Here is a 26,714-nt window from a genome sequence, read left to right on the forward strand (position 1 = left end):
AACAAAATATAGATGGCATCACTAGAAACACGTGGTTCAGTTGTTAACTATCAACAGTGGCTGGTCATAAGTTAGGTTAGCAAGTTTAATTTTGTACTTTTATAATTTTAAACAAATTCGTACAAAATGTCTGATGTTACTTTTGCTAAAATGAAATTGAGCTCTTGGCTTATTAAACAATGTGCTTCAATAGGTAAGTCAAGGAATTATTATTAATAAAATTTAAAAAAAAAAACATTAATTATTTATATATTTTAGGTGTGAAGAGTCCAACGTTGATTCAACAAAATTGTATCCCCCAAATAATGCAAGGTAAAGATTGTATTGGTGCTGCGAAAACTGGAAGTGGAAAAACATTGGCTTTTGCATTGCCGATTTTACAAAAATTGTGTGAAGATCCTTATGGAATATTTGCATTGATTCTAACACCCACAAGAGAATTGGCATTTCAAATTGCAGACCAATTTGCTGTTTTTGGTAAACCCATGAATCTTCGTCACAGTGTTATTGTTGGAGGAATGGATATGGTTACTCAAGGACAAGAATTAGCCAAAAAACCACATATTGTAGTTGCAACACCTGGAAGATTAGCTGACCATTTAGATAGTTGTAACACATTTTCACTGAAAAAAATTCAATTTCTGGGTATGTATTTATAATACAAGTTTTATATTAATTATAATTTCTTGTTCTTCTCAATATTTTAGTACTTGATGAAGCTGATAGATTACTTGGTGGTAATTATGATGAACATATTCAAACAATATTTCAACAATTGCCTAAAAAGAAGCAAAGTTTGTTCTTCTCGGCTACTATTACTGATACATTGGAAAAATTGAAGGGAGTCACAGGAAATGACGTATTTCTTTATGAAGCGCCCAATGATATAGCAACTGTTGAACAGTTAGATCAACACTATGTGTTGTGTCCAAAAGACGTACGTGATGGATATTTAGTACAAACGATTCGCGCTTATAGGGAAGAGAATGAAGAGGGAAATGTTATGATATTTACTGACAGTTGCAGAAGTTGTCAGGTCATATCCATGATGTTGAATGAAGTGGGTTTTGAAAACGTGGCTTTACATGGTATGATTCCTCAAAGTCAAAGACTTTCCTCACTAGCAAAGTTTAAATCAAATACAATTAAGATGTTGATAGCCACTGATGTAGCTAGCAGAGGATTAGACATTCCAACTGTGCAACTAGTTGTGAATCATTTTGTACCGAAGATACCTAAAGAATACGTGCACAGAGTCGGTAGAACTGCAAGAGCAGGAAGAGGAGGTAAAGCCATAACTTTGGTTAGCCCTCACGAAATATTGCTGTTGCAAGCTATTGAAGAGTTTATTCATATGAAATTAACAGAATACACAATTGATGGTATGTATTTATTTGATTGATTGAATGACTTATTTAATTATTCTTTTCTACAGATACGGAAGTAGGTAAAATATACACGCAAGTTGCCGTAACGAAAAGTGAAGCCAGCATAAAGGTGGATGAAAAGGAATTTTATGAGAAAAAGAGGGTGAATCAAAGGAAGCAATGGATTTTAGAAGGTCTTGACCCAGACGAAGAAGAGGATAAGGTGGAACAAGAAAAGAAGAAAAGGAAACGAACCAAGAGGCTGAAGAACAAAAGTAAAAAACTGAAAATTGATACGGAAAACGATGTCGAAGATGGAAAAGCGGACGGCGAAAATACGAAGGGCGATCAAAAGCAGACTTCAAATGAAGAAGATCCTAGGTTTAAAGATTTTGCCAATAAAAAATCTAATATTAAAATAGATAAAGTTAAAATTAAAAGTAAAAAAACCGTTGATCCTAGATTTAAGCTTAATCTTAGTAAAAAAGACAATAAAATTAAAAAATAATTAAATATGATTTTTATTATTACTGATTACTAAACCCATATAGTTTCAGAATTTACTAGTTCTAACGATAATACTTGAATTCTACAGTACTTAATAGTGTAAATAATAAATAGTTACGTACATCAATTACCGTACAAAAGTGAATGTACATTAAATTTACGTATATTTCATAAATATGATAGAGATGCCTGCGTCCAGGTTTTCTCAGACATGTTCACTTTTTTCATCCGAGGAAAGGAATTTTGATTGGTGACTGGAATTTTTCAAATTTATATTCAAACTCTATTTTGGTATGAGATTTTAGCTAATTTCTACTACCTACTGGTGCTTATCGACCCCACAATGCACTTTTGTATTCGTATTCCTGCCTTCGTATCGGAGGAGGCGAACATAGCTTCTGCAACCATTTAATAAGGATACATATTTAAAGTTGGCAATACGTTTATTAAATGTTTGTTGGCAACATATATTTTGTTTCATATTTTATATAATTATTATATAATATTGCACTTACCTAATATTTGTAATTCTATAATGAAATATATCTATTATATATTACAACATACATATTTTAGTCATGTTATACTCTCATCGTAGTCCGTTGAAATTCAAAAATATGTAACAGTTACTGTTATTGGTCACATTTGAAATGAGTGGTGGTAAAATCTTATGTGCTTTCCAATTGGATAAACAGTCCACAATTTTGCAGAGTGCCATGGTTGCTTGCAGTTTTCCAGAAACAAGTGCATAAAAAATTTCGAGTGCGTCAGTTACGTATTTTGTTCACTGTCAGATCTGTAAAGTTTCTTTGCAACTATGTGGAGATTAATCTGCAAGAAGAATGTTACGAAATTTAATTCGGCTGCCGGATTTTTCGCCAGAAATTTTGCTGATGCCCATAAAACGGCTGCGTCCCCATTCGCGTTACCCTCTGAACCCTCTACTACAAGCAGTAAGTTTTGAATTGCCATATAATTATAATATAATTAATGTGTTTCATTAGTTTCAAAGCCGGAGGAGAAGTTACCGTTTTCAAACATCGTTTCCAAAACGGAAATGGTCGTTAATCAGAGACCGGATGTATCGTTGAAAGTGCAGGAAGAGGACCTCCACAAGCCAATACCATTCGACGAAGTTCCCGGACCTACCGCTTTGCGTTACATTTCGAAAATCTGGAGCGTCATTCCAATTTTTGGAAATCAAGTTACTACAAGTACTCTGCAATATGTTCTTAGTGCTGGTAAAATATTTGGTAAAGATTTCTAAGTACTAGAAGCGCATATATCAACGAAACAAATAATGTACATCAAATTATTTTACATTCAATTCAATTATAGGTAGTCAAATAAGCTGGGGTAACAATTTGGCGCTGTTCCGTTATCTTTTGAATGAATATGGACCTGTTGTACGTCTCCACGGTCCATTTGGCGGAGATGTCGTTATTTTGAGTCGTCCAGAACACGCGAGCGTTGTTTTTCAAAACGAAGGGCCGTATCCAATTAGATCAAGTTTGGATTGTGTCGAAAAATACCGTTTGCAGTACAGATTATACCGACAAGCTGGTCCATTTTCCATGTATGTATATGAAGCTTGACATTACTTTTAACTTATGCTAGGAAAAGACATAATATTACTCCTCTATAAGAGAATCATGTTGAATTTCAATTTAAGTTATATATTCCATTTATAGGCATGGTCCAGAATGGGAAACACTGCGAAAGAGTATTGAACCCGCTCTTGAACAGTCTTTGAATTATCAATGCGACAGAATAGCGAAGACTTGCGATAATTTTGTTGGCCGAACTATGGTGATTCGAAATCGCCAGTTGGAGGTGCCGAAAAGTTACAAAGAAGAATTAAATAAGTGGTGTCTTGAATGCTTGTGTGGCATTATGTTCAACAAAAACCTTGGATTTTTGGATACCAAAGGATTAAGTTCCACTGCCGAAACCAGCATATTATTAGATTCCCTTTCAGAGGCAACGCATGCTATAAGAAAATGCGAATTTGGTATTAAATAACATAACAGTTGTTTTGAGTTTTTGCAATTCAAACTTATAACAATTTTAGGTTTGCATATGTGGAAATTCTTTGAAACACCGGCGTGGAAAAGATTGGTACAGAACTGCGATACCATCGACCACATTTTGGGTAGCTACTTAAAGAAATCTCAGGAAAAACTACGCGAACGCAAAGAGAAAAATCTTGAAACTAAACCGGAAGACGTTTCGTTGATTGATTGCTTCCTAGTAAAGGATTCTATGGTTGTTGAAGACATTCTTACCGTACTTTTGGACATGATGCTTTTGGGTGAAACATTTTTATATCATAATTTTGTTCCTAAAAATTGTTTATATATTATTTTGCTTTGAATATTTCAGGTGTTAATATGACAACGCATAGTGCTGCATTCATGATGTATCATTTGGCGAGAAATCCCAGAGTCCAGCACAACTTATATCAAGAAATTTCTAAATTGCCAGAAAATTTAACAAGGGATGATTTGAATAATCTTCCTTATTTGAAGGCGTGCTTGCATGAAAGTTTGAGGTTGAAGCCACCAATGCCAGTTTTGAGTAGAATCTTAACTAAAGATATAACTGTTCATGGATATAGAATTCCAAAAGGTAATTTTAGAAGTTGATTAATAGTGTTTAGTAAATATGATCATATGTAGGTACATTTATGCTGATCGCGACAAACTTGTCAAGTTTGAGAGAAGAACACTTTGAGGATGCTCTGAAATTTAAACCTGAAAGATGGTTAGGGATGGAAGTTAATAAAGATATGGAAGCTTTGGCTACCATTCCATTTGGTTTAGGACCCAAAGCATGCTTGGCAAAGAATTTAGCTGAAGTTCAAATTTGCTTTTTGATTATTAAGGTAACTTCATTGTTATGTAATTATTTACTTGTTATTAATATAAATATTTGTTTTAGATGTTACGTAAATTTAGAATTGAGTACCATTATGGCGACATTGAAAGCAATAACCAGTTATTAGCTGCCCCAACTCGACCATTAAAATTCCGATTAGTAGACCGTTTAGATGGTTAATTTAAATATGTTTGTTCGTTTGGTTCCGTGTGATAATGTTTTTGATCTCATTATTTTCTATCTATAAATAAAATGTTCCATATTTATTTTGTTATTTCTTACTTGTTTGACCATTAACAAACTAAAGTCCAAAGTCAAGACAAACATTGATGGTTGTTTTTTTTTATTTTATCAACTTTAATATAAAATATACAAAGACAGATATTTTGGTGGAAACTTATTTATTCAAATTCGTATTGTTTCATAAAAAATATAAGAAACATGATCATGAAGAGTGTGTATAAAGAATTCAAATGAAATTATAACTTGCTTTTATTTACATAAATTTTGGTTAACTTAATATCATTAACAAATTGAGTTAATAAAATGTCTTTCAAATTAAAAAAATATAAATCAATAAAGGTGGATTTTAACTTAATATATATATATAACAAATAAACAGACACATAGTGTACACAAGAAAGAAAAATTAATGAATAAAGATGATTGGTCAAACATAGATGTAGATATCTTCGAATATGTTTTAGTTATGTTGCCTTTCTAGTATACATATATGCCGATATATAATTTACACAATACATTTACAATATATATATTTACTATATGCTGTTCTACGTAAACAAAAAAGAATTGGCGAATTATTTTATATATATTATATATAAATCGTATTCACATTTAATACCTAAATTAATATAAGTAAAACGAAAATGTTTATAACTTGCACATAAATCAAAATTGTTATTCCCGAATTAACAAAACAAAAAATTGTTATTTGAGCGCTATGAAATTTCGACGTCAATGCCGTTTCCTCGCAAGACTTCCCTCAGCGCTTTGTTTTCTCTATCCAGTTCCACGTTTTTGGATTTCAGTGATTCTACATTTTCACTCAGTCGCTTATTCTCTTTCGCGCATATCTCGAACTTCTCTCGAAGATCGATAATGTAATCACAAGCCTTTGCTAAAATACCGCCCTTCGATTGGCCATCGTAATGTCCGTTGCCCTTCACCATGTCAGACGACGTATTTTCTGGTATTATTTTAGACAGCTTTGTAATCCAATTGTTTATTTTGTCTCGCCTCCTGCGTTCAACCTCATTGTGCGTTGCCCTTCTCCTTTCATCCATCTATAATATTTATAATATTATACATTTAGTCTATTATAATGTTTAAGTGTTAGAAACAAACCTTTTTCACTTTTGAAACATTATTAACGTTATCCATGATACCTGAACGGGGGGCAATCACTCTACCAGCTGAACTAGTTTGACTGCTAACAAAAACTTCATTTGGATTTCCTATTACATAGAGTTGACCATTGCCTGCAAGGACCTGCTGTACTCCTGCATTTGTATAAGACAATCCTGATATTGTTGGAACTTCTTCTTCAACTTTTAATACTCCATAAGTTACAGTACCTATAATTGCATGATTTAATGTAACAGTTTATTATATATAAAAATATATTTACCATCTGCTGTTCTAAATGAGTATTGTACATCTTCTTGTGGTGTTTCCAATAAGGTTTGAGGAGATAAATGATCCACCCTTGGATCATCATCACTGCCCACACTATGTTCATCCATGGTCAATGTGTGGTTCATCATTTTTACATCATTAGGTTCACTGTAAAAACAAACAGATCAATTAATAAAAATAGAAAAAAATATATTACATTAGTTGTTAACTAAGTTGCCTATAGCTAAATAGTAAAGGAAACCCATATAAATGTACAACTATTTATAATCCTCACTGGATGTGTTTGTTAAAGTTTGCAATGTCTTAGCTTAGAAGATGATTGTTATAAGTGAAAAAGGAATTCCAAGTGAGAGCAAAGAGTAAGAAATTATTTAAGTAACATTTTTTTTTTTTGAATGAACAATAAATAAATAAAAATATGCTGATAAAGCTAAAGGACTTTGTCCCTTGCTGTACTATATAGTTCTTATCAATGTTCAATATGAACGCATATGCAACTATGTGGTAACGTAATATTACTGCTACAATATGCGTTAGACGCAGTAAATTATCAACAATGAAAATAATCGACAATTACAATCAACACACATAACATTGCGAGTGACCTTGCAATTCGTACCAATAATCGTTCGTGGTTACATAACGACAGGGGCAATGAATGTGGCGATGCCGCTAATGACCAACTTACGCATACTTTGATTCTAACGGGTCCAATAGGTCCATTTGACAGTGGAATCCACCACAAATCTTGCAAATTTTTGAATTTTCCGTCAATTTTGGTCACGGGAACAAAACCAGGTCATGTGACGCGACAACGGCGGTGCTTCGACAAATGACATTGGCTGCGGCTGCGTTACGGAATAATTACCAGGCTTGCAACTTTACAAAAAGAAATTAAAAATTGGTGTGACTTTGGTTGCCTGTATCACGAAAATGTGATACAAAAGGTCTTTGATTCGAAACCCAAAAATGAAGAAACTTTGTGCTGTCTATTAAAGAGTAGAAATTTTTTAATTTTATATTACATTTCTTTAAATTATTCAACGATTAAAATAAGTAAAATTGGTCAATATTAGACAAATTTGAATCATACCACCAAATAGATGTGATTCAATCATTCCAACATTTAATATTTGTATAAGACTCATATCTTTTGATCCTTGTACAAATATTACATTACATTTTCATTTTAAATGCAACCCAATTCACTAAACTTATATTTACAATAAAAATACCATTTTTTTTTTATTTATCTTTATTTAAGAAAGAAATATATTATACCGAGTGGTTAAAAACTATTTATCCTGAATAAAAGTGAAATGATAAATGTTAATTTTAAATTTCCCGCAATTAGATCTCGTATTATTATTATTATTTGTAGTTTCTACTTTTACCGTCATAACTGACAGCACCTAAACAGTAACGAAAACAGCTGATAGTAGCAGCTGATTCCCCCGAGGCAACAACATATAAGTCAAATAAGTGATAAACAAATATTTATTAGCGTTTTTAGAAAACTATTGTATGAATCATTTCCACAACACTTTAGAAATAGTGTTGCTAGTTGTAAGTACGTGATTCATATTCTAAATCAAGTTTGTACTTGTACACAATGAGTAAAAGAACACAAAGCTATGGCTCGATGGCCTCTACTACAGATGTTGAATTTGCTGGAAACATCTCAACTGAATTCAACAACCTGTGTGATAACATAGTTACTAATATATACACAATAAACCAGAGCTGGAAAACTCTGGAATCATCCTTTAAATCATTAGGAACGAGCAGGGACAATGAGGGATTAAGAGGAAAAATGTAAGTATTCAGATTTAATACTCGAGATATATAATATTCATGACTTCTTTGTAATTCTAGACATGTAACTCAATTAAGTACAAATGAGATAATCGCTGTGACTAACAATAACATACATAAACTTAATATGATTGTAAGAAAAGGACAGAAGCAACAGAAATTGCAAGTTGAGAAGCTAACAGAAAATTTCAAAGATGCAATAGCTAGATATGGTGATTTGCAAAAAGTGAGTAATAATTAATGCATTCTATTAAAGTTTATTTAATGTGTTGATTTTTTGTAGCAAGTCGCTGATAAAATGAAAACACATTTAATGGCAATAGCAAGTCAACAAGTTGAAAGTGAAGTATCACATAATACTGAATACGAGCAGCAAGCTTTAAAGGTGAGGGAGTTGGCTTTTGAACAAGATATGTTGCAAGACAAGGAGATACGAATTAGGCAGATTGAGGCAGATGTTATTGATGTGAATCAAATTATGAGAGAATTAAGTGCAATGGTAAATGAGCAAGGAGAAGTCATGGGTAAGCACTATGATCAAAGTTTAAAAATATTGTTATTGATTGTTATTTGCTTTCGTTCCAGATCGGATAGAGAATGGTATTGATTATGCTACAGGGAATGTAGAAGAGGGGACATCAGAAATCATAAAGGCAGCTAGCTATCAAAGGAAATTCCGACGTCGATTGTGTTATTTAGTTATAATAGCTTTAATCATTGCAGCAATTACAATTGGGGTACTTGTGACGCAGCTAAAAAGATAAAAGATTTCTATTTATACATTATTCATATATTGTTATATTTTATTAGGTAGCCAGTATACAATATCATTATTCGTTATGTTAATTTTATATATATACAATTTTACTTTTCGGAAATTATTGATTACATTATACGCTTCATTTTAAGAGTCGACACAAAATGGCTTTTCGGCGCATATTATTTTTGTGCTGATCCGCTTATCGAGTACTTAAAAATTATACCCATTATTGCCTTATAATATTCAATGTTTCTTATATTTTTGTATTAATTCCTATTGTACTGTTGTGAATACAAATTAGGTTAATAAATAATTGATTTTGATGATTTACATTGAATTTTATATATAAACAACAACATTTACATTACAAACAAATATGTTATTTTATGGCACAATTGTAAAAAAAGTATTTTGTTTTGTGATATAATATATACAAGGCTAAAATAAAGCATAAAAGTCGTGTTTATAAATGTATTTAAAATTGATCAAGTGGTTGATTCCGGTTCATTGTGAATCTCGAGTCTACTTCTTTTAACGTAATGCTTGATTTTCTCCTCCAAACTCTCTGAAACAGAAAATCGTCAGTTTTAGTTTACTGAATATTAATTTTAAAATCTTACCGCATCTTTTACGTGCCATTAAGGGAATGTATCTTTTTGTCTTGTTTTCAAGATGGAGATAATTTTGAATTTCCAAATCCGTAGGGCAAGATCTATCTAACTCATTGAGCATGGAGAGAATCATTGTTCCTCTGGAATATGATTTAAAGTAAGTATCGTTTTGTATTAAATATTCTGCATACATTCTTACTTGATGTTGTGGAAAGTCCACATACTTTTCAATTTAGCTTTCACTATACTTAACGAACTTTCATCATATCGCCAATTATTTTCTATATCATAATCACATTGGAAGAGATTTAAAGGAACTTCGCTTGCCATAAAATACTCTGGTTTTCTGAAATATGTCATAATTAATATTTTACCACAATATTTTTATTATCAATTATTAAATTATACCTTGAATTTTTATTAACGTCCAGTAATTCATCAATTATAGTTTCCTCTTCTTTTCCTTCACCAATTAAAAATAATACAGCCATAATGCATCTTATTTGGTGCCATAAAAACGCCTTTCCTCTTATAGTTATGACATACATGGTCCTCTCTGAATGTAAAAAAAAAAAAGATATTTTTAACAAGAATTATGGTTTATATCTAGAAATTACCATTGTCTTCTGTATCGTTTTCATCAAATAAACTAATGTTAATGAATAGAATATTTCTAATATATTCAACAACACCATTTCCAACATCCATTTTACAAAAATTACGAAAATCATGTGTTCCCAGGAGATTATTTGCAGCTCTACTCATTTTCTATATAAACAATACACATCTATTAATATACAATGGGCTATTGACCACTTTATGAGTTGAAATATAATATTACCTCTATATTTAAACATGACTTTGGAAAGAAGTACTTGTATGTCCTGCCTGTACAATCAAAGCGTGCACTCACATCTGATTTTACTGGAGACCAAGCAACACACTGTATATTATCCGGCAAAACACGGTTCAATAATTTGCAATAATCCAATTCATTTTCAATATCATGTTGGTTATCAGCTGACAATTTGCTTCTCAAGTCTATTGAAATTACCTGAAATCCCATGCAAGTACTGTAATTATAAAAGTTTGCAATGTTATCACAAAAACATAATTACTTGACCAAATGAGCTAACACCTTTATCAGTTCTTCCACACCTATGATAGTTGGAGCTTTCTCGATCCTTGATTAAACATGTTCTTGTGAGAGATTCAAATAAGTAATGTTCTATTGTTTTTGTGGTATCCTCCTGAACGACAAAGCCTTGGTAGTCCCATCCTAAATAGAAAAACTTGAGTAGAACATGCCTAAAGAGATACCTTAAATAACATAATTAGTTTGTGTAAATTGTATTCATTTAATGAGAATTACTTGGAAGAGTCAAATGGCTTTTTTAATCTATTTACAGATGTTTTAGTTTCAGTGGATGATTTTATGAGAAGTGTCTTCAGCTGTACATTGTGTGCTTGGAGGGATTTGATTTTTTCAATTAATTGCTAAAAAAAACAAATGAAATTGAATATCTCTGACATAATATGACCTACATCATTAGTCAGTTGTTTCAACTCTTCCAAATTGAAATCTTTGTTGTTTTGCTTCTTAATTTTAACGCTAGCCATTACTTTCTGTTCTCTCCTTTTGAAAACTTGAATGAACTGATCATGAACAGAACTGAACGCTTTTTGTATGGTTATGTTTACACCTAACCCATGTGTTTCAATATTACATTGTTGGCAAGGATTCTAATCAATTATCTATACTTTCCATTCATATGGAAAGCCTCTACAGTTAGAGTTGACTTCCTCTTATTCGACATCTCTTCCTTGTTCTCAACGTCCAACAATCGCTTTGAAAATACAAATGCATGTCTCTGTATATTACACGAATTTGGTTGGAGTTTTTCAATTTGCATACGGTCGTACAAGAATACAGACATGTCAGCCACCAAGCGAATTGCATATTGGATGTCCGAGAAGAAATCGCAGAAGATTAATTGGGAGGAGTTCAAGGGGATTAGTGCCAAATACGGATTTGAATTATTTAAGGTAATATAAATATCCAGATATCTTTGACACATCCTTTCACCATTCTCATAACTTCTTATAATGATGATTTACGTGCTAAATTATATTGTTACATTGTTCCTACTAATACATATTCATGATAATCGTATACCGAGCACATTCTTCAATTAAAAATTAGCATAGATCTGCAAGATTTGTTTAAATAATGTATTTATGGTGATGCGAAACTTTGGTTGCCTATACACATTTTCACTTTTTCCAACTTCAATTTTAGATGTAACTGTTTATTCAAATATATTTTTAATTTGAATCAAATTGAAGTACTTTTGTCTCCTTTTCAAAATATATTGTTGCAAAAAGGGAGTAAATTCTGGAAATTTCAAAGTCTTTAGATTCTTAGGTATTCATATGTTTAAATAGTTTACTAACTATTTTTGTTTCAGTTGGATTTAAATCGATCCTTGCAGATGCAAGGTCCCATTACAGTATTTCTACACAAATTAACAGATATTATAGCGTTAGCCGATCAAGGTGATTCAAATGTGAGTAAAGAAAGTCGTATTACGATAAAATATATATAATTTGTTAATTTCAGTGCTCAAAAATAATCCAATCAGTAGAAAGTTACATATCAGCTCATGACAAGTTGATAGTCATAGATCCCATAGACAAATTACGTCAATTACTAAACCGTTACCAATCATATACTATCATTCAAAAGACAGATCTTCATAATTATGGCGTTTTCACACCAAATTTCTGCGAGATTACCGAGCGCAACACCAATCTGATAGCGGAGAAGCTGAAAGCCGCCAACATTTCCTACCCGTTCATATGTAAACCGCAGCTGGGACACGGATCGAAGAAGGCGCACGAAATGCTCATCATCTTTAACGAAAACAGTTTGGAGGACTGCAAAGCTCCGTGCGTCGCTCAAAACTTTATAAACCATAACGCGGTGCTCTTCAAGATCTTTATTGTCGGCGAGAAGAGCTACTACGTGGAAAGACCGTCTCTAAAAAATTTCTATGCGAGCGATAGTTGCTCGATCCTATTCGATAGCGGCGCTGTGTCGAAAGCTGGGGCTCAGAGTAACTTGAGCATTTTAGAGGAGGCGGAAGTTAGCAAAGTTCCGGTTCCAGATGATTGGGTATTCCAGAAAATCTCTACGACATTAAGGAAAGCTTACGGCATGGAATTGTTGGGTGTTGATGTGGTCATCGAGAATAATAGCGGTCGTTACGGGATTATCGATGTCAATGCGTATCCAGGTTACATAAATTCATATACTAATCATATACATCTTATATTTATTTGATGATTTTCGTTTCAGGTTACGATGGGTTTCCGAACTTTTTCGAATCACTCTTTCAATGCATTTCCGATAAAGTGAACGCAGTAGGAGACAAAAATAAAATAACTACTTGTGATAGCAACAAAATTCCAAACAACGATAGTCGTGATACGAAAACGACAATTATTTAATTATATTATATACATTTCCCATTGCTGCTACACTTCACCAAAGTGTGGCAATATTGGTTTTCAACTTTACACAGTTACATAATTAATTTTCAATTAAAAGTGATTTTACACATTCTCTATTTTATATTTTATGTAGAGGTTTAGTTTGTATTGTAAAAGTTTATAATCATGATCCAATTATCTAAGTGTTAATTATATTAATTAAATATGTAGATTTCTTTCAACTATTTTATTGAAAATATTTTGTTTGTGAATATTATAATGTATGTATATATATATTGATTTGTTTGGATGTAAGTTATGTTTAGTAAAAGAAAAAAAGATATTAGTGTAAAGTATAGGTACAAAATATACTCTAAATACATAATTTAAGTGAAATTATTTAATGGAGACAGAAATTCCATGGGTTTTGGGACAACATTTTACTTGCAAACATGAACATGCAAAAGAACAGTGTGTATTATTAACTGCCAATGAATATGAATATTTAGCTTTGTTATTTTTTATACAAACTGTTATTAGCAAAACTGGTGCTAGATTACTTTATACAACTAGTTGTAAGAGCAACATATTTTAAATGCTAAATTCACGTCTTGAATTTGTGAGTGTTACATTTATGATGGATTTAAGAATATTACGTATTTAACCAATTTAATGATATTATATTTGTTCTATAAATAAATAATTGAAAACCCAAACCCAAAGTTTTATTGCTATCAAATATAGATCTTGACTCGAATGTATTAAACATACTTGAATTGGAATGAAATTTATTGTTATTTAATTAATCAAATTAAAATTAATTAGTTATGTAAATTGGCGATATCAAATGTCAACGATGCCATAAAAGGAAACAACTCGATAATAAATGCACGACACCAAATCGGAGAAGTTGACCGCTCAATCCATCAATCATCTTCCATTAAATCCCGCATAGAGTAAACTACATCTCCTCATCTGGTCGTGGCTCTGGCTTCGGTTATGTAACGGATTTTTATCTCTCTCGATTTCATTAACTGTGTATTGCGTACGAAGGAAACATTAAAAATTGCTTGGCATTCTTTAAACTTCAAACAGAAATGTGTTAATTATAATTTCCATCGATAATTACTATTTATTGCAAACAGGTAAATTTTATTGCACCCAGGTTTTCCTGCGTGCTGATGTATTTACGTTCGTGCTTCTTTCTCTTTCTGTTCGAGTTTATTATATAGACAATGTAATATATTCTTTAAGGTGGTATTTAAATATCCACAATTATAATGATTATGAAATTATCCTTTCCACCCTCTTCGATCATTGCAGTTTCCTTATTGATTATCACGTTGGGACAAGTGACCTTTCGTAAAGCGGTTTTCTTGACAAACACTTATTCCGTTTCATCTTTCATACAACTTTTTCAATAAAATTTTTATATTCATTTTATAGTATAGAATGTATTACTTTCATTTGCTTTTAATATTTCGCTGATTTTAGTTGATATTAGGCTCGTTTATCAAGTCAAAATTATTGAGAATATTTGCTTGTCTTGCAAAATATTCGCAGACCAAGTCACTTACAATCTAATTTAATTTATTATTTATGTTCCTTTTCATCTTGCATATTTTCATAAATGATTACAGACAAATATGAATGAAATTAAAACCATAATAATTGTCGTACTGTCCGATTGATTATATTTATTTGTTGTTATTTATCATAAATGGAGAATCATATGTGCTTATTAATTATGACATTTCTGTTGTAGTTCAAGGTTGATCTGTGAGGCAGATTATCTATTCTAGTCTAAGAGGCTGGGCAGCACGAGTATTTTGGCGGGATAGGAGCATTTGGTGCGAGGAAGTTGTACAAGTTTGCGTTTTAAGAATGGAGCGGTTACTATTAAGCGAGTAAAAGAGTTGTTTAGTTGGGCAGTCATGTCGCGGCCGAGCGTGTAGAAAGAACGGAAAGAACGGAGCCCCCCCAAGAGATATTATTTATCAATAGCGAAACCACGAGAATACGGTCAAAGTCAAACGGCGCGAATATCCCGGGGGCCCTTCGATCCACATTGATCTTCGATTACACCTTTCAATACCAGATCAATAATACCAGATACACGAACAGTTTACTCCGAAACCATAAAGAAAAAACAATATTAAACAAATTAAAGAAACAAACAGAAAAAACAGTATGGACTAATTGAATTAGTTTTAGTTTGGAGATTTAATGTAGTGAATCTGTGAGAGGTACACAGCAATGTGCGTTATTGGATTACATACGATATTTGCGTCAAGGTAAAACTCCAAAAATTGTATCAACTATCGAACGTTCCCAAATACAATTTCGAAATATACATCGATGTTTTTTTATTTATTTTAAAGTTTGTTACTTACTTTAATTGCCAATTATAAACATTGAAATCAATTGTAAACTTTTATAAATGTTCGAACTATTTGCTCGTTTTCTTTCACAATGAATTTGAATATTAAGCAGATTTTAGACAACGAAAACATGTAATTGGTTTCCTGTCTATAATTACAGACGGTTTCGCAAATTTCGCGACGTCCTCGAAACGAAATCAAATTTTCGGTTCCGATAATGATCGACGAGTTCGTGAGAATATCCTCCCATGCACCGAACAATGTTAATTGCCACAATTCGCGTCACCATTCTCTCTATTTAATCCTATTGGGATCGTTTAATAATTATGAGAACACCTTTTGTACCGTTTGAAACACACAAACTAATAAAGTGGAAATTAATTAGCTTCTTTGTAATTTTACCCGGTACGTGGGAGATTTCAGGTCGATGATGCTTCTTGCTATATCTTGAGTGTACGTTTTTTTTTTGTCCTCTCCTTTTATTTTCCGGGACGATAATTCGCTTAAGGCCTCACAGGCGTGAAGAGCGGATATGAGAATCCATCATTTCGCGATCGTCTTCAAGAGGAGAAACTTTCTCTGTTGTTCGACTTTCTATTGTGGTCGCATCAATCCCAAATAGTGGACTCTGTAGTTTTTACGCACAATTCGTTAAAGTTCATTTCCGTCGACACCTACTCCTTAATGATAAATCGACTTACGAACAGAAGTTATTTATGATATATCTTCTAACCGTCTTGATAAAATGATAAATGTCATCTAGGATTTACTTGTTTATGGATCACAGTAGCAAAGAAATGACAAAACTTTATTAATCTTTCTTTTGCAATAAATTTATTAGAAAAATACATTATTTTTAGATATTTACATTTTTTCATTGAAATTTAATTATAAAATTAACTAAATATATATGCAATTAAAAACCAATATGAAATAAATTAATTACTTAAATTGAAACGATTTAAACTATATTTAATTTGTTGATCACAGTTTTGTAACAAAGATTTAATTTAAATTTTAAAATTGTAGATTTGAAAATTAATACTAAATCTTCACATGACTGAACACAGTGTATATATGAATAATTTAGTAACTTGATCATAACAATATACAAATATATTTATTACAAGATATTAAATTACAGACAATGAGGAAAGTCGAAAAAAGAAACAATTCTCTATTATACTATTTACGGAGCAACGATTTACTGAACTTTGCAGGTATGAACCTTTAAATGTTGCGTTCAATCAATGCTAGTCTATTGCAAAAAAAAAACAAACAAACATAAATACCAATCTGGAGCTCTTTTGCGAGTAAATAAACAAGACACACGGTAATTATTTTTGTTATCTCGTAATCTAAATTGCGTATTTGGAAAGGAGTTTCGAACCGTGCCGAAGAGAAGCAAATAAGAAAATCAAAATAAAACGGAATTTCTCTCATGAATGAAGTGTAACAAGATTTGAACGTCCTTGGCATAAGCCAAAAAATCTTGACGCACAAAATCTGCACTGTAAGTACAAATAAGTCACGTAATAACAACGGGTCGGTCATGCAACAGCAGCAACGAAAATAAATAAGTAAACGTAGTAATATAGCAATCCTTTGAGTAAGTAATTATTTTAAGTGCGGGAAGTTTTATTTTTATGATTCAGACATAATTTCTGCTTAATGATATTTTCAGTCGGTCCCGGTAATGGCACGCAGTGCAATTTGCTGTGGGACTCAAAAAGATACCGAAAACGAGCACGGATGAGCATATATAGATATAATAGGTGTATATATATATATATAAAAAGGAGGAATAATTACAATGATTAGTATGATCGTTTCAAGGTGTTTTTAATGTTTCTCCCATGTAATTTTGCCATTTTGCGGTCGAACTGCGGTCGCGGCGCGCGAGCCGTAAATTGATTAACTTCCAATAACGCATTTTTAAAATTTAACAAAAAAAAAGGAGGATTATTGAGATTACAGTATTAATAAGAACATATAGTCGTTACCGCCTGATTAACCGTTTACTGTATGCAAAATATTTCAGTTAACAAATAATACTTCTGTTTGTTTATTTACACTTAACTCGAAGACCGAAGGTTATATTTTCCTCTTCCTTTCTTTTACGTACTTAATGAGACTACTCAGATATAATAACCGCTTCGCTATTATGTATTCTCTTTCTCATTTAATTGACGCGCATTAATTTCTAATAATATCCTCTTATTTCTGTTCGAATCTATTAAGCATTTTTTTTTGGACACGCCATTGGGCAACGACCTCAAATTCTTTGCAATCGGTCAACAGAAATATTTTGAGTTTGCGTCGAATGTAAAAACTTTTTATACGATTTTTTACCTTAAATATACCGTTCGATATTTTCTGTTATTACTATTATATTATGCAAGTAGAAAATACTGCTTTTCTATAGACTGAATCTCCTTCATGGATGGATATATAAATGTGAATAAATACTATATAACGAATTGACAAGTTTAGTATCTAGTCTATCGTCTTTCTTTTGCTGTTTTCATATGATAATTTAGTTTTTATTCATTCGTACCAAAGGTTTGATGTTAATACGTATTATTAATGTTTCCCCAAAATAATTTACATATATTTATTTTTTGAACAACATTATAAGTATTAGAAATAAGTCGTCACTATACAGCTACAATCCTGACTTACCATTAAACAATAACCTTATTGTTAATGCAGACGATAAAGAGCTCACCTAGAAAATGTCGATTCTGCATGCTACGATAAACCTCATGAATAACATAATGAGTGCGATAACGTCCAACGTATTTGTATTAATTCCCAACTAAATGGTGTTTGGATTGTGGCCTTACACAATGAGTCTATCCAATTGTCCATTTAACGCTGTATCTTGTCAAAATTACGTCGTATTTCAGTTGTGAAAAACAATGGAAATATCCAGCAGCAAAACAAAACAAAAAATGTATAATCGGAAAAGCGAAGCTTTGGTAAAACGCAATCAATATTTCGAATTAACTGACAGCGTTGGATTGTATCGGAATAATTCCACGGGTTTTAATTATTAATTGAAAATTGCCAACAAAAACCGTATTATTTCCGCAAAACTGCGGTCCGATCCGTTTTGAGCATGTCCAATAAAAATGAAACAAATTAGTAATGGAACATTCGCAGGGAATGAACAAGAATATATTTATATTGAGTAGATCTATAGCCTTTTTGATCCAAATTAAAATATTAATATATCATCTTGATGACTTAGAAAATGTTAATAGAGCATATGCATTTGAAAGTAATACATACGGAGGGAGATAATAGATGCAAGAATGTTAACTTTAGGTGAAGGTTATAAAATAGGTTAGACAGCAATAAATTATGCAAGTGATGTGGAAGACGTACGGATGAATGGTATTATTGGGTGAATGACTGCCTATTGATCAAATGGACTCTGCCGCAAAGTTGAAACGTGATTGACTTTCTAAGACAATTGAAGGAGGGAGAGATAGGTAGGAAATGCAATCGTAGCTGTACACTGCAATAGCATTCGTTGTTAGTAGTGAATAAGAGAAACAAAAAAAAAAGATTGGTGGATCGTGTGAAGAATTTGTCATAAATGCTGAATGATAATAAAACGTTTATACAAAATTAACTTGTTTCATTTTGGTTTCTGGTTTCTCTGGCGGAATGAAGAGCGAGCGACTGTTTTTATGATTATGCAAATAATAAATTTAAAGACAAATATTGATGTATGCAGATGAGTCGGGGTGGAGAGAGAGAGAGAAAGAAAGAATGCAGACGTAAATATTTATAGAAAGGAGCGGTGCGAAAATCAGCCTTTAATGCAGGAGAAGAAATGAAGGAAGGAAGAGAAGAAGGTGGAACAAGCAAGCCAGCAAGCAAGGCGGTTGTTGAAATTGAAGTGAATTCGGTACATATACATTTTTTAATTTCACTGTACGGACCGTTTTCGTGTAATTGTTATCTCGTGTAAGTGCATCCAGCAATTTCTGTCCGGCAAATGATTTAAACCTGATGCGTCATTGTAAAGGGCACACGACCCTATAATTTACCCATTTAAATTATAAGACCACGAAGACAATATAAATGGTTCCGTCTGTAAAAATGGCGCAAACCATTTACGGCCATCAAGCAGCCAATCTCGGTCGATTTTCGAGTGTTCATCGATTCCGTTGCGCATGTAAAACTGTTTATTATTCTATAAAAAAATATAAGTATATGTAGGTACAATTAATTAAAAAAGTAATGCATGTAAGTCTATTCTTGTGCGGTTGGTTCTTTCCTCATTTTCTTCATTCTATTGCTACGTTTGATTTTCCTTTTGTTACGCATCGCACTCTCCTTGGCTTCGTGCGCTGCACAGGCTGCTTTGGCGGCCGCCTTCTTAGTATTAGCTAAATCTATCCGAGCAGCCTCTAATTGCTTCTGCAATTGTGCTTCGCGGTTCTTCGCCGCTTCAACTAATTGTTCTTTGGCTTGGTTCTGCTGCTGGGCACCTTGAGCCGATTGCTCCGCATTCGCTGCAAGTGCTTGAGCCACCTGCAGAGCGTTCGACAAAAGCTTCACCTCCGCCTGTGCCTCCTGTGCCGCTTGCATTGCTGCACCAGCTATACCCGCTTCCTGCTGGATCGTATTCGATTCCTCCCGCTCCACCGCCTCAGCTTCACGTACCTCTTCTTGCAACTGCTCAACTATGGCCTGTTTCCCGGATAGAGCTGCCTCGGCGGCTTCGGCTGCTTCCAAGGCCTTCTCAGCCAACTGTTCCTTAACCTGGTGGGCAGCCTGTGCACCGGCCGCCGCTTGCGCTTCTTGCGCTGCCTTCGCTTCCTGGGCTGCCTTCTGGGCAATGTTCGTGGCTTTGGCTTTTCCTACCTCTAGACTGTTTTTGCCGTCCCCTTTGTCGTTGAAACCGGGACAGGACACTGAATCTGATGATGACGAGGAGGAAGACGAGGACGAACTCGAACTCGAACCAGATCCATTCGAGGCTCCATTACCGTTCGATGCAATATTACTCTCATCATTCTTATTCTGGTCCTCCTCTTCCTCCTCGATTACTTCGCAGAAAATGGCACTTAACAACAGCAATATTATCAGCGGTGCATGCAAGTTCATAATTTGATGGTTTCGGTTCTAAACAAACATTTGACACTTTTCAAAATTAATATAAAACTTGTCAGGATGTCCTAGCCTCCTAAAACCATTTACATACTATTGTTGACAATGTTACAATTCTTTATTGTTGAACAAAAATAAAATAAAAGTCATACACAAATTGAAGCATATATTAGTAGAAAGGAAAGTCTTACTATTCTGTCATTCCAAATACTTTCAATATTTATCTATCTAATTGACAATTTAAAGTAGCTTGAGTTGATTTCTAAATATTTCAATGCAAATAACTTTCGTAATTTCCTTAATTACTTGAGATTTTAACACTCTTAATAATACATTATACTAATTAGAATAGACGTGACTTGAATATTTATTCTATTAGATTTATAAAATTTCGATTTAACTTAATTAATTAACAGACATTTAAAGTTAAGAAGTTTATTAATTACCAGTTTTTAGTGTAATTACTTTAAGAAAATAAACGCTAATAGTAATAATGTGCAATTCATGCGAACACTAATGAAGATAAACATAATTAAGACCAGCTGAAAATAATTTCTCAGTAACAAAAAAGTGCATGGCGTGTTCACACTGATTAGGTACTTTCTTGCGAATATTTCTCTTTTTAAGGGGGCAAAAGAGATGAAAATGGACGAGGGAAACAATTTAGTTATATATTTCTTTTGTTTGTTTAATTGCAACCAGCAGTTTCTACATCATCAGCAGCTGTCGTCGACACGAACACTGATAAGCTCAATCAGTAAAATCTATAGATTACTGCTCTACTTTGTATACTTACCGTTTGAAATTAAGAAAGAAACAATTTGTTTGTGATCGTATTGATGAACGCAACTTTCCCATGATTTTACGCATAGATTTATCGATAGGTGAAAATAAGAATAAACGGAAATGGAAAGAAAGTGTCTATAATTATGGAAATTCATAATTGAGTAATGGCATAACGGCGTTTTTTTTTCTCTCGTTGCTTTGTCACCTACTTGATATATGGATTAAAAAATGGTTGCGTTATGGAGATAACGAAGAAAAACGAAGAAATGTATTTATTTGGAGCGTGGAAATCTGGACTGGTTATAAATTAACGCGAATGGATCGAGGGAGAGAGTGAGAATGAGAAAGGTGCAAATTTATTTCGCGTCGAATTTTGTACTTGACACTAAGCCTGTTGCCCAACAGTAAAACTTTTATTGGCATAGAAATGATTATTATGTCGACATAAATTTAATGGCGCGGCTACATTGTAATTTCAAATGACGCGGGTCCCTTGTATTCTTTCTTTCTTTCTATCTATCTTTCGTCTAAACTGCTTCTCCTATTCCGAACACTCTTGGTTGTTAATTGGACGGAAAAAATTGTTTATGTTCTAGGAACAATTAATGTCCATCTGCCTACACTCGGCTTAGCCCCATATAAATATACAAATTACCAACACTCGCGCACGTCCACATAAAACACTGCATTCAAAACCTACACCTATAACTCGATCCATGCACATTCATCACACGGTATATCCCAGTTATCGCGAGATGACCTAATCCCATAGAACACGTTTCGGAATATAATTTATAATGCGTATGCGTTTCACTCCGATGCAACTGCTTTAATTGGTCATTTTTTACTATTCTTTTAATTATACATTTATACTAACATGAAAAAAAATATGATGTATTTACATTTTGTAACCACTGCCGGAGCTGCGATCCGTTGGTCGGCAGTTATTTCCAAAATACACCTACGCGATTTGTTTAATTTCCTAACTGTTGGCTTGCAATAAATACATTCATTATTTATTAGCGTGTTGACAATTGTTGAACAAAGAAAAATTCAATGAATAAATGACTGCGTAGGCTTCATGCAAATTTGAACTTGAGTCAATTGGTATGTCAATGTAATTTTTTTTTATTCTATTCAAATTAAATCATTTTTGAAATATTGTTTCCTGCCTTTTATAAAAATAATAAATATATTAAGTTATGTAACATGAATATATAAAGACTCAAGTTTAACTAATTAAAAATAGATTTTTCCTATGAGTAAATGCGTGAAACTTTTTTTTTCTACCAACTACGCAATACAGACATGGTTTATGTCCTAATAAGCAAATGTTGATTACAAAACTGTATCAGCTTTAGAAGTGTTTATTATTGGAAGCAGATGAACCGAACTTGTGTTTATTGTTGTTAAAGTAGTAAATTAGTTTATGCGTGAGCTGTGTGGTAAATGTATCTGCGCTTTAAGTTTAATAATAGATTCGTTGCTCCCGTTAAAAGAACTACATCCGTATTTGGTTATTGTATCAAACGGAGGTCAAATAAATAAACAGTCAAGATACACCCTGTTTCGTAATTGCATAGAGAAATTAATTGTTTTCATTAAGAGAGTGATATGAGGACAATTCTTTTTGATGATGTATATTAGTTCCGAGCAATGCATTTGTAGCAGTTGTAATTTTGTTGTAATCTTATCCATCACGCAGCAGGAAATTGCTTTATGGAAGCAAGGGTGTGCACCACTCGTATTACACAAACACGTGCTGCTTCTTGTGTGGTTTCTATCGCTTCCATTTCATTTGCTCTTTAACAAGTACGTGAACAATTATCTATCGCGCAGTGCCGAAAGAATGATGCCGATATGCATCTAGAATGATTGTCAGATTAACAGTTAGCTACCGTAGTCAGGTATCGAATTAAAACACAATTCATCATCTGGACCGATCATTAATTATAAGCCGGAGTAACACAGGTATCTGTATCAATAGAATTCACATTTAAATGCTTTCTAAAAGCCGACGGGATTATGGGAACCGAAGTGCAACAATCCTATCGTGGTAATTGGCCGAAGAAGAGTCTCTCGCAAGTGAAAAGTTCACCGACAAGAATTGCTGTAGGTCTCAGTGTAATCATTCCAGGTGTAATCATTATTATGATGATGATGATTGTAATAATGTTATTAGGTTTTGAATGCGCGTTTCCGTTACGGGTCTGAATCAATATCAGAGAGCCATAGTTGGATTCTCTACCGAAATACTATACAGATCTGGTCCAGTTGTATCGACAATGACTATTTTCAATAGCGGATTTTAATAACGTTTTGTGTGTGTATGCACAAGTACGGTATGTATACATGTAGCGTGCACATATCGAAAATAACGGATTGCAGAAATTTATATTTGTATGTAACGTGCATCATGCGAGATTGTAATAAATGGACCATTCCGAATGACGACCGTTACCGAAGCTGTTATTATTATTATTGCGTGCATTTTATGTGTGTCAATCAAACTAAATATCTATGGGATCGAGCGATTTACGTTCCTGAATGTACTTTCATTATTACTATATAGTTTTTATTTATTTTTTATCCCAAATCGTTATATTAAATAACCATCATAAAAAGCTAGTAGATCCTGTTTCCACCCCAATTACTACTACTATTATTATAATATTTATTAACAATTCAAAAGAAATATTATTTTGATCGTTGTACAGACTTTTAATATTTAGGGTTTAAACAATCTTTATTTGGGAATCATTAGCACACTCGATAAGAAAGTAATAAAAATTAGGCAATTGTTTTCAAAATCGACCCTATTTCATAAATAATTGGCTTGAAATACCGGTAAGAAAAAAATATAGCCTTGGATGTGTACAAATTATTCAGATATAAATTACTTGATCTCTATTTAGTAACCCAATAGCTGAAACCAGTGGATCTACCATTATTATTTGATCAATAGTTATTACGTAAATTAGGAAAATTTCCACAGCGCATTTTCCTCTATTTTTTTATATTGTAAGGAAATGTACTGAATATTCAATTAGATAGGACAATGATGTAAACAAACATTGGTTAACTTAATATATATTTAATTTTCGATTAGTTTAGTTAAAATAAATAAAAATATACAAAAGCCAATATTTCTGTCCTTATTACATTATTATCCAAACATTAGCAAAACTGTATCATTTGAAAAATTTCTTCTTAAAATTTTTATTTTAAAATTTAATTATGTTTATATTTTTATAATAACTGGTTGTAAGTAGAAAGTAGAGAATTGCATATTGTAGAAAATAATTGAAAAATAAATTGGCAGTCAATAAACGACAGATGTTCATTGTGGTTTGTTTGCATTTAATAATATTTTACATTTACTATGTACAACTTTGTAAAGTAATTTGATTAAACTTTTACTTACTTTCAGTTTACTTCTTTATATATTGCGCATTTTAGATATAAGGAAATATTAATCTGCAGATATATTTCATGCCAGATATATTTCTATTTACTTAAGATCAGTTTCAGTAAATGTTACACCATAATGATATGAGTATTTTATTCAATAACGATTTGCTTAAGAAAATGTCAGTAAAAAAATGTATTATGAAAATGTAATTGTAAATCCATTAGTTTTAAGCTGTTACATTTGTATCAAATTATAATTTTCTTCATTGTTAATAGAAAATATGTTTTCTTTTTCCGTGAGGATCCGAATTTTAAAGAAATATTGGTTATTAAGTCTGTCAGTTTAATAAACTGTTAAAATAATTACAACAATAAACTTTCTTCTTTAGAAATTCCTCTTGCCTATATTCTTCGATGAAAAGTATAGGATTCGATGTTATATTTTTGTTACCTAAATATTCTGTTCTTGATGAAGCGAAACGTTTTTGGTCAATGACACAAGAATTACAAAAAAAACAAGCGTTCTCGTAATAACGCAGCAAAACAAAAAGTATTGGTAGATATTGAACACGTATTTGAAGTTTTTTTCTTCTTCTTCAATTTGTTAAATATTAAAAGAAAGTTGTTGTTAAAGGAGAAATAAAATGAATAATAATCTCAAGGAGAAAATTTGATACGAGAAAATGTTTCTCAGTGCACATTTTTATGTAGAATTTTACGAGGCGCCGATCTTTCACGCTTGAAATGTTTTAAAGCATGATATCGTTTTTTTTTACATTTTCCTTTCAGTTACTTTAATATTTTAAAATTTCTGATTCTATTTTCCGGTTGTCTCTCTTGCATTCACGTCAACTATGAAAATTGAACATCCTTTAGTGCTCCGAACTTATTACTACGCTTTTCTATATTCTGTTTCACAGATGAATTATTGCAATGGCCTTGGACTGCGCGAGTCTCGGACCAATCTATCACGAGAATGACATTCAAATGCCTCCACTTGTGCCGCCGGTAAGTTTCCACTCTGTTCCTAAATCAAATCTAAATTTCATCTCATGCGTAATTCAATTAATTAATCAACTCTCGTTGATTTCGTTTCGCTACTCATAGAAGATCACAAAAGAAGTTTCAATGTACGTTGGAATAACAGTACTTCGTCGGAGATCAGTCGCAATAAAAAAAAGAGCGGACTAGTTGTTTTCATATACTTTTATACAAATCAATTCTTGGCATTGCTGAGTAAATGCTCATTGATTCGAGCTAGTAACTGGTCCGAGGTAGTTTTAACAGTAACTGCAGTTTATTTTTTTTTCCTGCCGCGCATAGAAGCGTGCTATTGTTTTGTAGAGCAATGGAAGCTCGACGGTTGTAATTCCTGTGTTTATGGTCGTTTTTTCTTCCACCCTCGCACACAAATCCCCGGAAACAGGTAGATAGCTTTTCCGACATACCAACTCGCCTCCCAAATATGATATGCGCACTGGAAATGTACATACACAATGCGTTTGTTACCGAGCGCTACAACGGAAAATGAGCATAGATTTGAATTTATTTCCCCTTCTCCGACAGCGTCGAGAGGGGAAAACTAAATTTCCATTAGGGAACTTTGTAGAATCTTCAAGTTTCAACGGAAAATGGTTGCTCGATTTGCATGAAAAGTTATTCTCGAATTTTGATGCTTCCTTGTTTTTTGTGCTTTTAACATTTGCGGCATCTCAAAGCATATTTTAAAGCATTTGTTGAAAATCAAAAAAAATACAACCCAAAAGATTTATATAATAATTTAATTATAAAGAGAAATGTTTTTTTTTTCTAGATAATTAATAGTGGAAACAAATAAAATATTTGTTAATTTGGGTAAATAATGATGAATGCATGTTAACACTTTGAACATAAGCTTCGTTCATGAAATATATTTGAGATTGAC

The 26,714-nt window shown here is 32.6% G+C and overlaps 8 protein-coding genes across 13 annotated transcripts in view; 5 read left to right on the forward strand and 3 right to left on the reverse strand.

Moving 5' to 3' along the window:
* Window positions 1-29: 29 nt before the first annotated feature.
* LOC108567758 (probable ATP-dependent RNA helicase DDX49) lies at window positions 30-1,875 on the forward strand. The gene is made up of 4 exons (XM_017928404.1): window positions 30-193; window positions 259-645; window positions 708-1,382; window positions 1,436-1,875. The coding sequence occupies exons 1-4, from the start codon at window positions 127-129 to the stop codon at window positions 1,873-1,875; spliced, it is 1,569 nt and encodes a 522-aa protein (XP_017783893.1). The 5' UTR covers window positions 30-126.
* Window positions 1,876-2,691: 816 nt separating this feature from the next.
* On the forward strand, window positions 2,692-4,931 carry LOC108567759 (cytochrome P450 CYP12A2-like). The gene is made up of 8 exons (XM_017928405.1): window positions 2,692-2,827; window positions 2,879-3,115; window positions 3,213-3,450; window positions 3,566-3,885; window positions 3,946-4,185; window positions 4,257-4,502; window positions 4,553-4,758; window positions 4,815-4,931. Exons 1-8 carry the CDS (start codon window positions 2,692-2,694, stop codon window positions 4,929-4,931), a joined length of 1,740 nt encoding a protein of 579 aa, XP_017783894.1.
* A 708-nt stretch (window positions 4,932-5,639) lies between these two features.
* On the reverse strand, window positions 5,640-7,386 carry LOC108567790 (upstream stimulatory factor 1). Of its 3 annotated transcripts, none has more exons than XM_017928462.1 (4): window positions 7,096-7,386; window positions 6,400-6,554; window positions 6,117-6,346; window positions 5,640-6,055 (listed from the first exon to the last, which is right to left on the reverse strand). In XM_017928462.1, exons 1-4 carry the CDS (start codon window positions 7,128-7,130, stop codon window positions 5,711-5,713), a joined length of 765 nt encoding a protein of 254 aa, XP_017783951.1. In that variant the 5' UTR covers window positions 7,131-7,386; the 3' UTR covers window positions 5,640-5,710. The 3 variants fall into 3 exon arrangements, with proteins under 3 accessions (XP_017783951.1, XP_017783953.1, XP_017783954.1); XM_017928464.1 differs by having other exon boundaries at window positions 7,102-7,385; XM_017928465.1 differs by having other exon boundaries at window positions 7,027-7,105.
* Window positions 6,682-9,289, forward strand: LOC108567789 (syntaxin-12). 2 transcript variants are annotated; one of them, XM_017928460.1, is made up of 5 exons: window positions 6,682-6,766; window positions 7,789-8,222; window positions 8,283-8,448; window positions 8,506-8,746; window positions 8,808-8,986. In XM_017928460.1, the coding sequence occupies exons 2-5, from the start codon at window positions 8,020-8,022 to the stop codon at window positions 8,984-8,986; spliced, it is 789 nt and encodes a 262-aa protein (XP_017783949.1). In that variant the 5' UTR covers window positions 6,682-6,766; window positions 7,789-8,019. The 2 variants fall into 2 exon arrangements, with proteins under 2 accessions (XP_017783949.1, XP_017783950.1); XM_017928461.1 differs by lacking the exon at window positions 6,682-6,766 and having other exon boundaries at window positions 8,020-8,222; window positions 8,808-9,289.
* An 87-nt stretch (window positions 9,290-9,376) lies between these two features.
* LOC108567761 (tRNA pseudouridine(38/39) synthase) lies at window positions 9,377-11,232 on the reverse strand. Of its 2 annotated transcripts, none has more exons than XM_017928409.1 (9): window positions 11,139-11,232; window positions 10,966-11,090; window positions 10,712-10,901; window positions 10,435-10,647; window positions 10,211-10,361; window positions 10,002-10,149; window positions 9,793-9,939; window positions 9,603-9,733; window positions 9,377-9,547 (listed from the first exon to the last, which is right to left on the reverse strand). In XM_017928409.1, exons 1-9 carry the CDS (start codon window positions 11,211-11,213, stop codon window positions 9,468-9,470), a joined length of 1,260 nt encoding a protein of 419 aa, XP_017783898.1. In that variant the 5' UTR covers window positions 11,214-11,232; the 3' UTR covers window positions 9,377-9,467. The 2 variants fall into 2 exon arrangements, with proteins under 2 accessions (XP_017783898.1, XP_017783896.1); XM_017928407.1 differs by having other exon boundaries at window positions 10,712-10,913.
* Window positions 11,233-11,289: 57 nt separating this feature from the next.
* LOC108567762 (inositol-tetrakisphosphate 1-kinase-like) lies at window positions 11,290-13,235 on the forward strand. The gene is made up of 4 exons (XM_017928410.1): window positions 11,290-11,639; window positions 12,062-12,160; window positions 12,214-12,889; window positions 12,952-13,235. Exons 1-4 carry the CDS (start codon window positions 11,304-11,306, stop codon window positions 13,101-13,103), a joined length of 1,263 nt encoding a protein of 420 aa, XP_017783899.1. The 5' UTR covers window positions 11,290-11,303; the 3' UTR covers window positions 13,104-13,235.
* A 1,697-nt stretch (window positions 13,236-14,932) lies between these two features.
* The window catches only part of LOC108567764 (apoptosis-stimulating of p53 protein 1-like), a gene marked incomplete at its 3' end in the record, with an annotated part of 87,157 nt that continues 75,375 nt past the window's right edge, over window positions 14,933-26,714 (forward strand). The window contains 2 exon segments of one of the 2 annotated variants that reach the window (XM_017928412.1): window positions 14,933-15,379; window positions 25,711-25,798. In XM_017928412.1, coding sequence (XP_017783901.1) covers window positions 25,724-25,798 — 75 coding nt within the window. 2 annotated transcript variants of the gene reach the window in all.
* On the reverse strand, window positions 19,733-20,590 carry LOC108567760 (suppressor protein SRP40-like). Its single transcript, XM_017928406.1, has one exon. It carries the CDS (start codon window positions 20,588-20,590, stop codon window positions 19,733-19,735), a length of 858 nt encoding a protein of 285 aa, XP_017783895.1.

This window comes from Nicrophorus vespilloides, unplaced genomic scaffold, assembly GCF_001412225.1.
Source record: "Nicrophorus vespilloides isolate i.1.1-1 unplaced genomic scaffold, Nicve_v1.0, whole genome shotgun sequence".
NCBI classification, from domain to species: domain Eukaryota; kingdom Metazoa; phylum Arthropoda; class Insecta; order Coleoptera; family Silphidae; genus Nicrophorus; species Nicrophorus vespilloides.

Bases quoted from the DNA above. Each gene is read 5' to 3' on its own strand.
- LOC108567759 (XM_017928405.1), top strand. From the start codon at position 2,692: ATGTGGAGATTAATCTGCAAGAAGAATGTTACGAAATTTAATTCGGCT. The intron at 3,451-3,565 runs GTATGTATATGA...TTCCATTTATAG, and splicing joins CAAGCTGGTCCATTTTCCAT to GCATGGTCCAGAATGGGAAA. The intron at 3,886-3,945 runs GTATTAAATAAC...TAACAATTTTAG, and splicing joins TATAAGAAAATGCGAATTTG to GTTTGCATATGTGGAAATTC.
- LOC108567790 (XM_017928462.1), bottom strand. From the start codon at position 7,130: ATGGACCTATTGGACCCGTTAGAATCAAAGTATGC. The intron at 6,347-6,399 runs GTAAATATATTT...ATGCAATTATAG, and splicing joins CTCATTTAGAACAGCAGATG to GTACTGTAACTTATGGAGTA. The intron at 6,056-6,116 runs GTTTGTTTCTAA...TAAATATTATAG, and splicing joins ATGTTTCAAAAGTGAAAAAG to ATGGATGAAAGGAGAAGGGC.
- LOC108567760 (XM_017928406.1), bottom strand. From the start codon at position 20,590: ATGAACTTGCATGCACCGCTGATAATATTGCTGTTGTTAAGTGCCATT.
- LOC108567789 (XM_017928460.1), top strand. From the start codon at position 8,020: ATGAGTAAAAGAACACAAAGCTATGGCTCGATGGCCTCTACTACAGAT. The intron at 8,449-8,505 runs GTGAGTAATAAT...GATTTTTTGTAG, and splicing joins GATATGGTGATTTGCAAAAA to CAAGTCGCTGATAAAATGAA. The intron at 8,747-8,807 runs GTAAGCACTATG...CTTTCGTTCCAG, and splicing joins TGAGCAAGGAGAAGTCATGG to ATCGGATAGAGAATGGTATT.
- LOC108567761 (XM_017928407.1), bottom strand. From the start codon at position 11,213: ATGGCTAGCGTTAAAATTAAGAAGCAAAACAACAAAGATTTCAATTTG. The intron at 10,914-10,965 runs GTAATTCTCATT...ATGTTATTTAAG, and splicing joins AAGCCATTTGACTCTTCCAA to GTATCTCTTTAGGCATGTTC. The intron at 10,648-10,711 runs GTAATTATGTTT...ATGGGATTTCAG, and splicing joins GTGTTAGCTCATTTGGTCAA to GTAATTTCAATAGACTTGAG.
- LOC108567758 (XM_017928404.1), top strand. From the start codon at position 127: ATGTCTGATGTTACTTTTGCTAAAATGAAATTGAGCTCTTGGCTTATT. The intron at 194-258 runs GTAAGTCAAGGA...TATATATTTTAG, and splicing joins TAAACAATGTGCTTCAATAG to GTGTGAAGAGTCCAACGTTG. The intron at 1,383-1,435 runs GTATGTATTTAT...TCTTTTCTACAG, and splicing joins AACAGAATACACAATTGATG to ATACGGAAGTAGGTAAAATA.
- LOC108567762 (XM_017928410.1), top strand. From the start codon at position 11,304: ATGTGTTTCAATATTACATTGTTGGCAAGGATTCTAATCAATTATCTA. The intron at 11,640-12,061 runs GTAATATAAATA...TTTTTGTTTCAG, and splicing joins ACGGATTTGAATTATTTAAG to TTGGATTTAAATCGATCCTT. The intron at 12,890-12,951 runs GTTACATAAATT...TTTTCGTTTCAG, and splicing joins CGATGTCAATGCGTATCCAG to GTTACGATGGGTTTCCGAAC.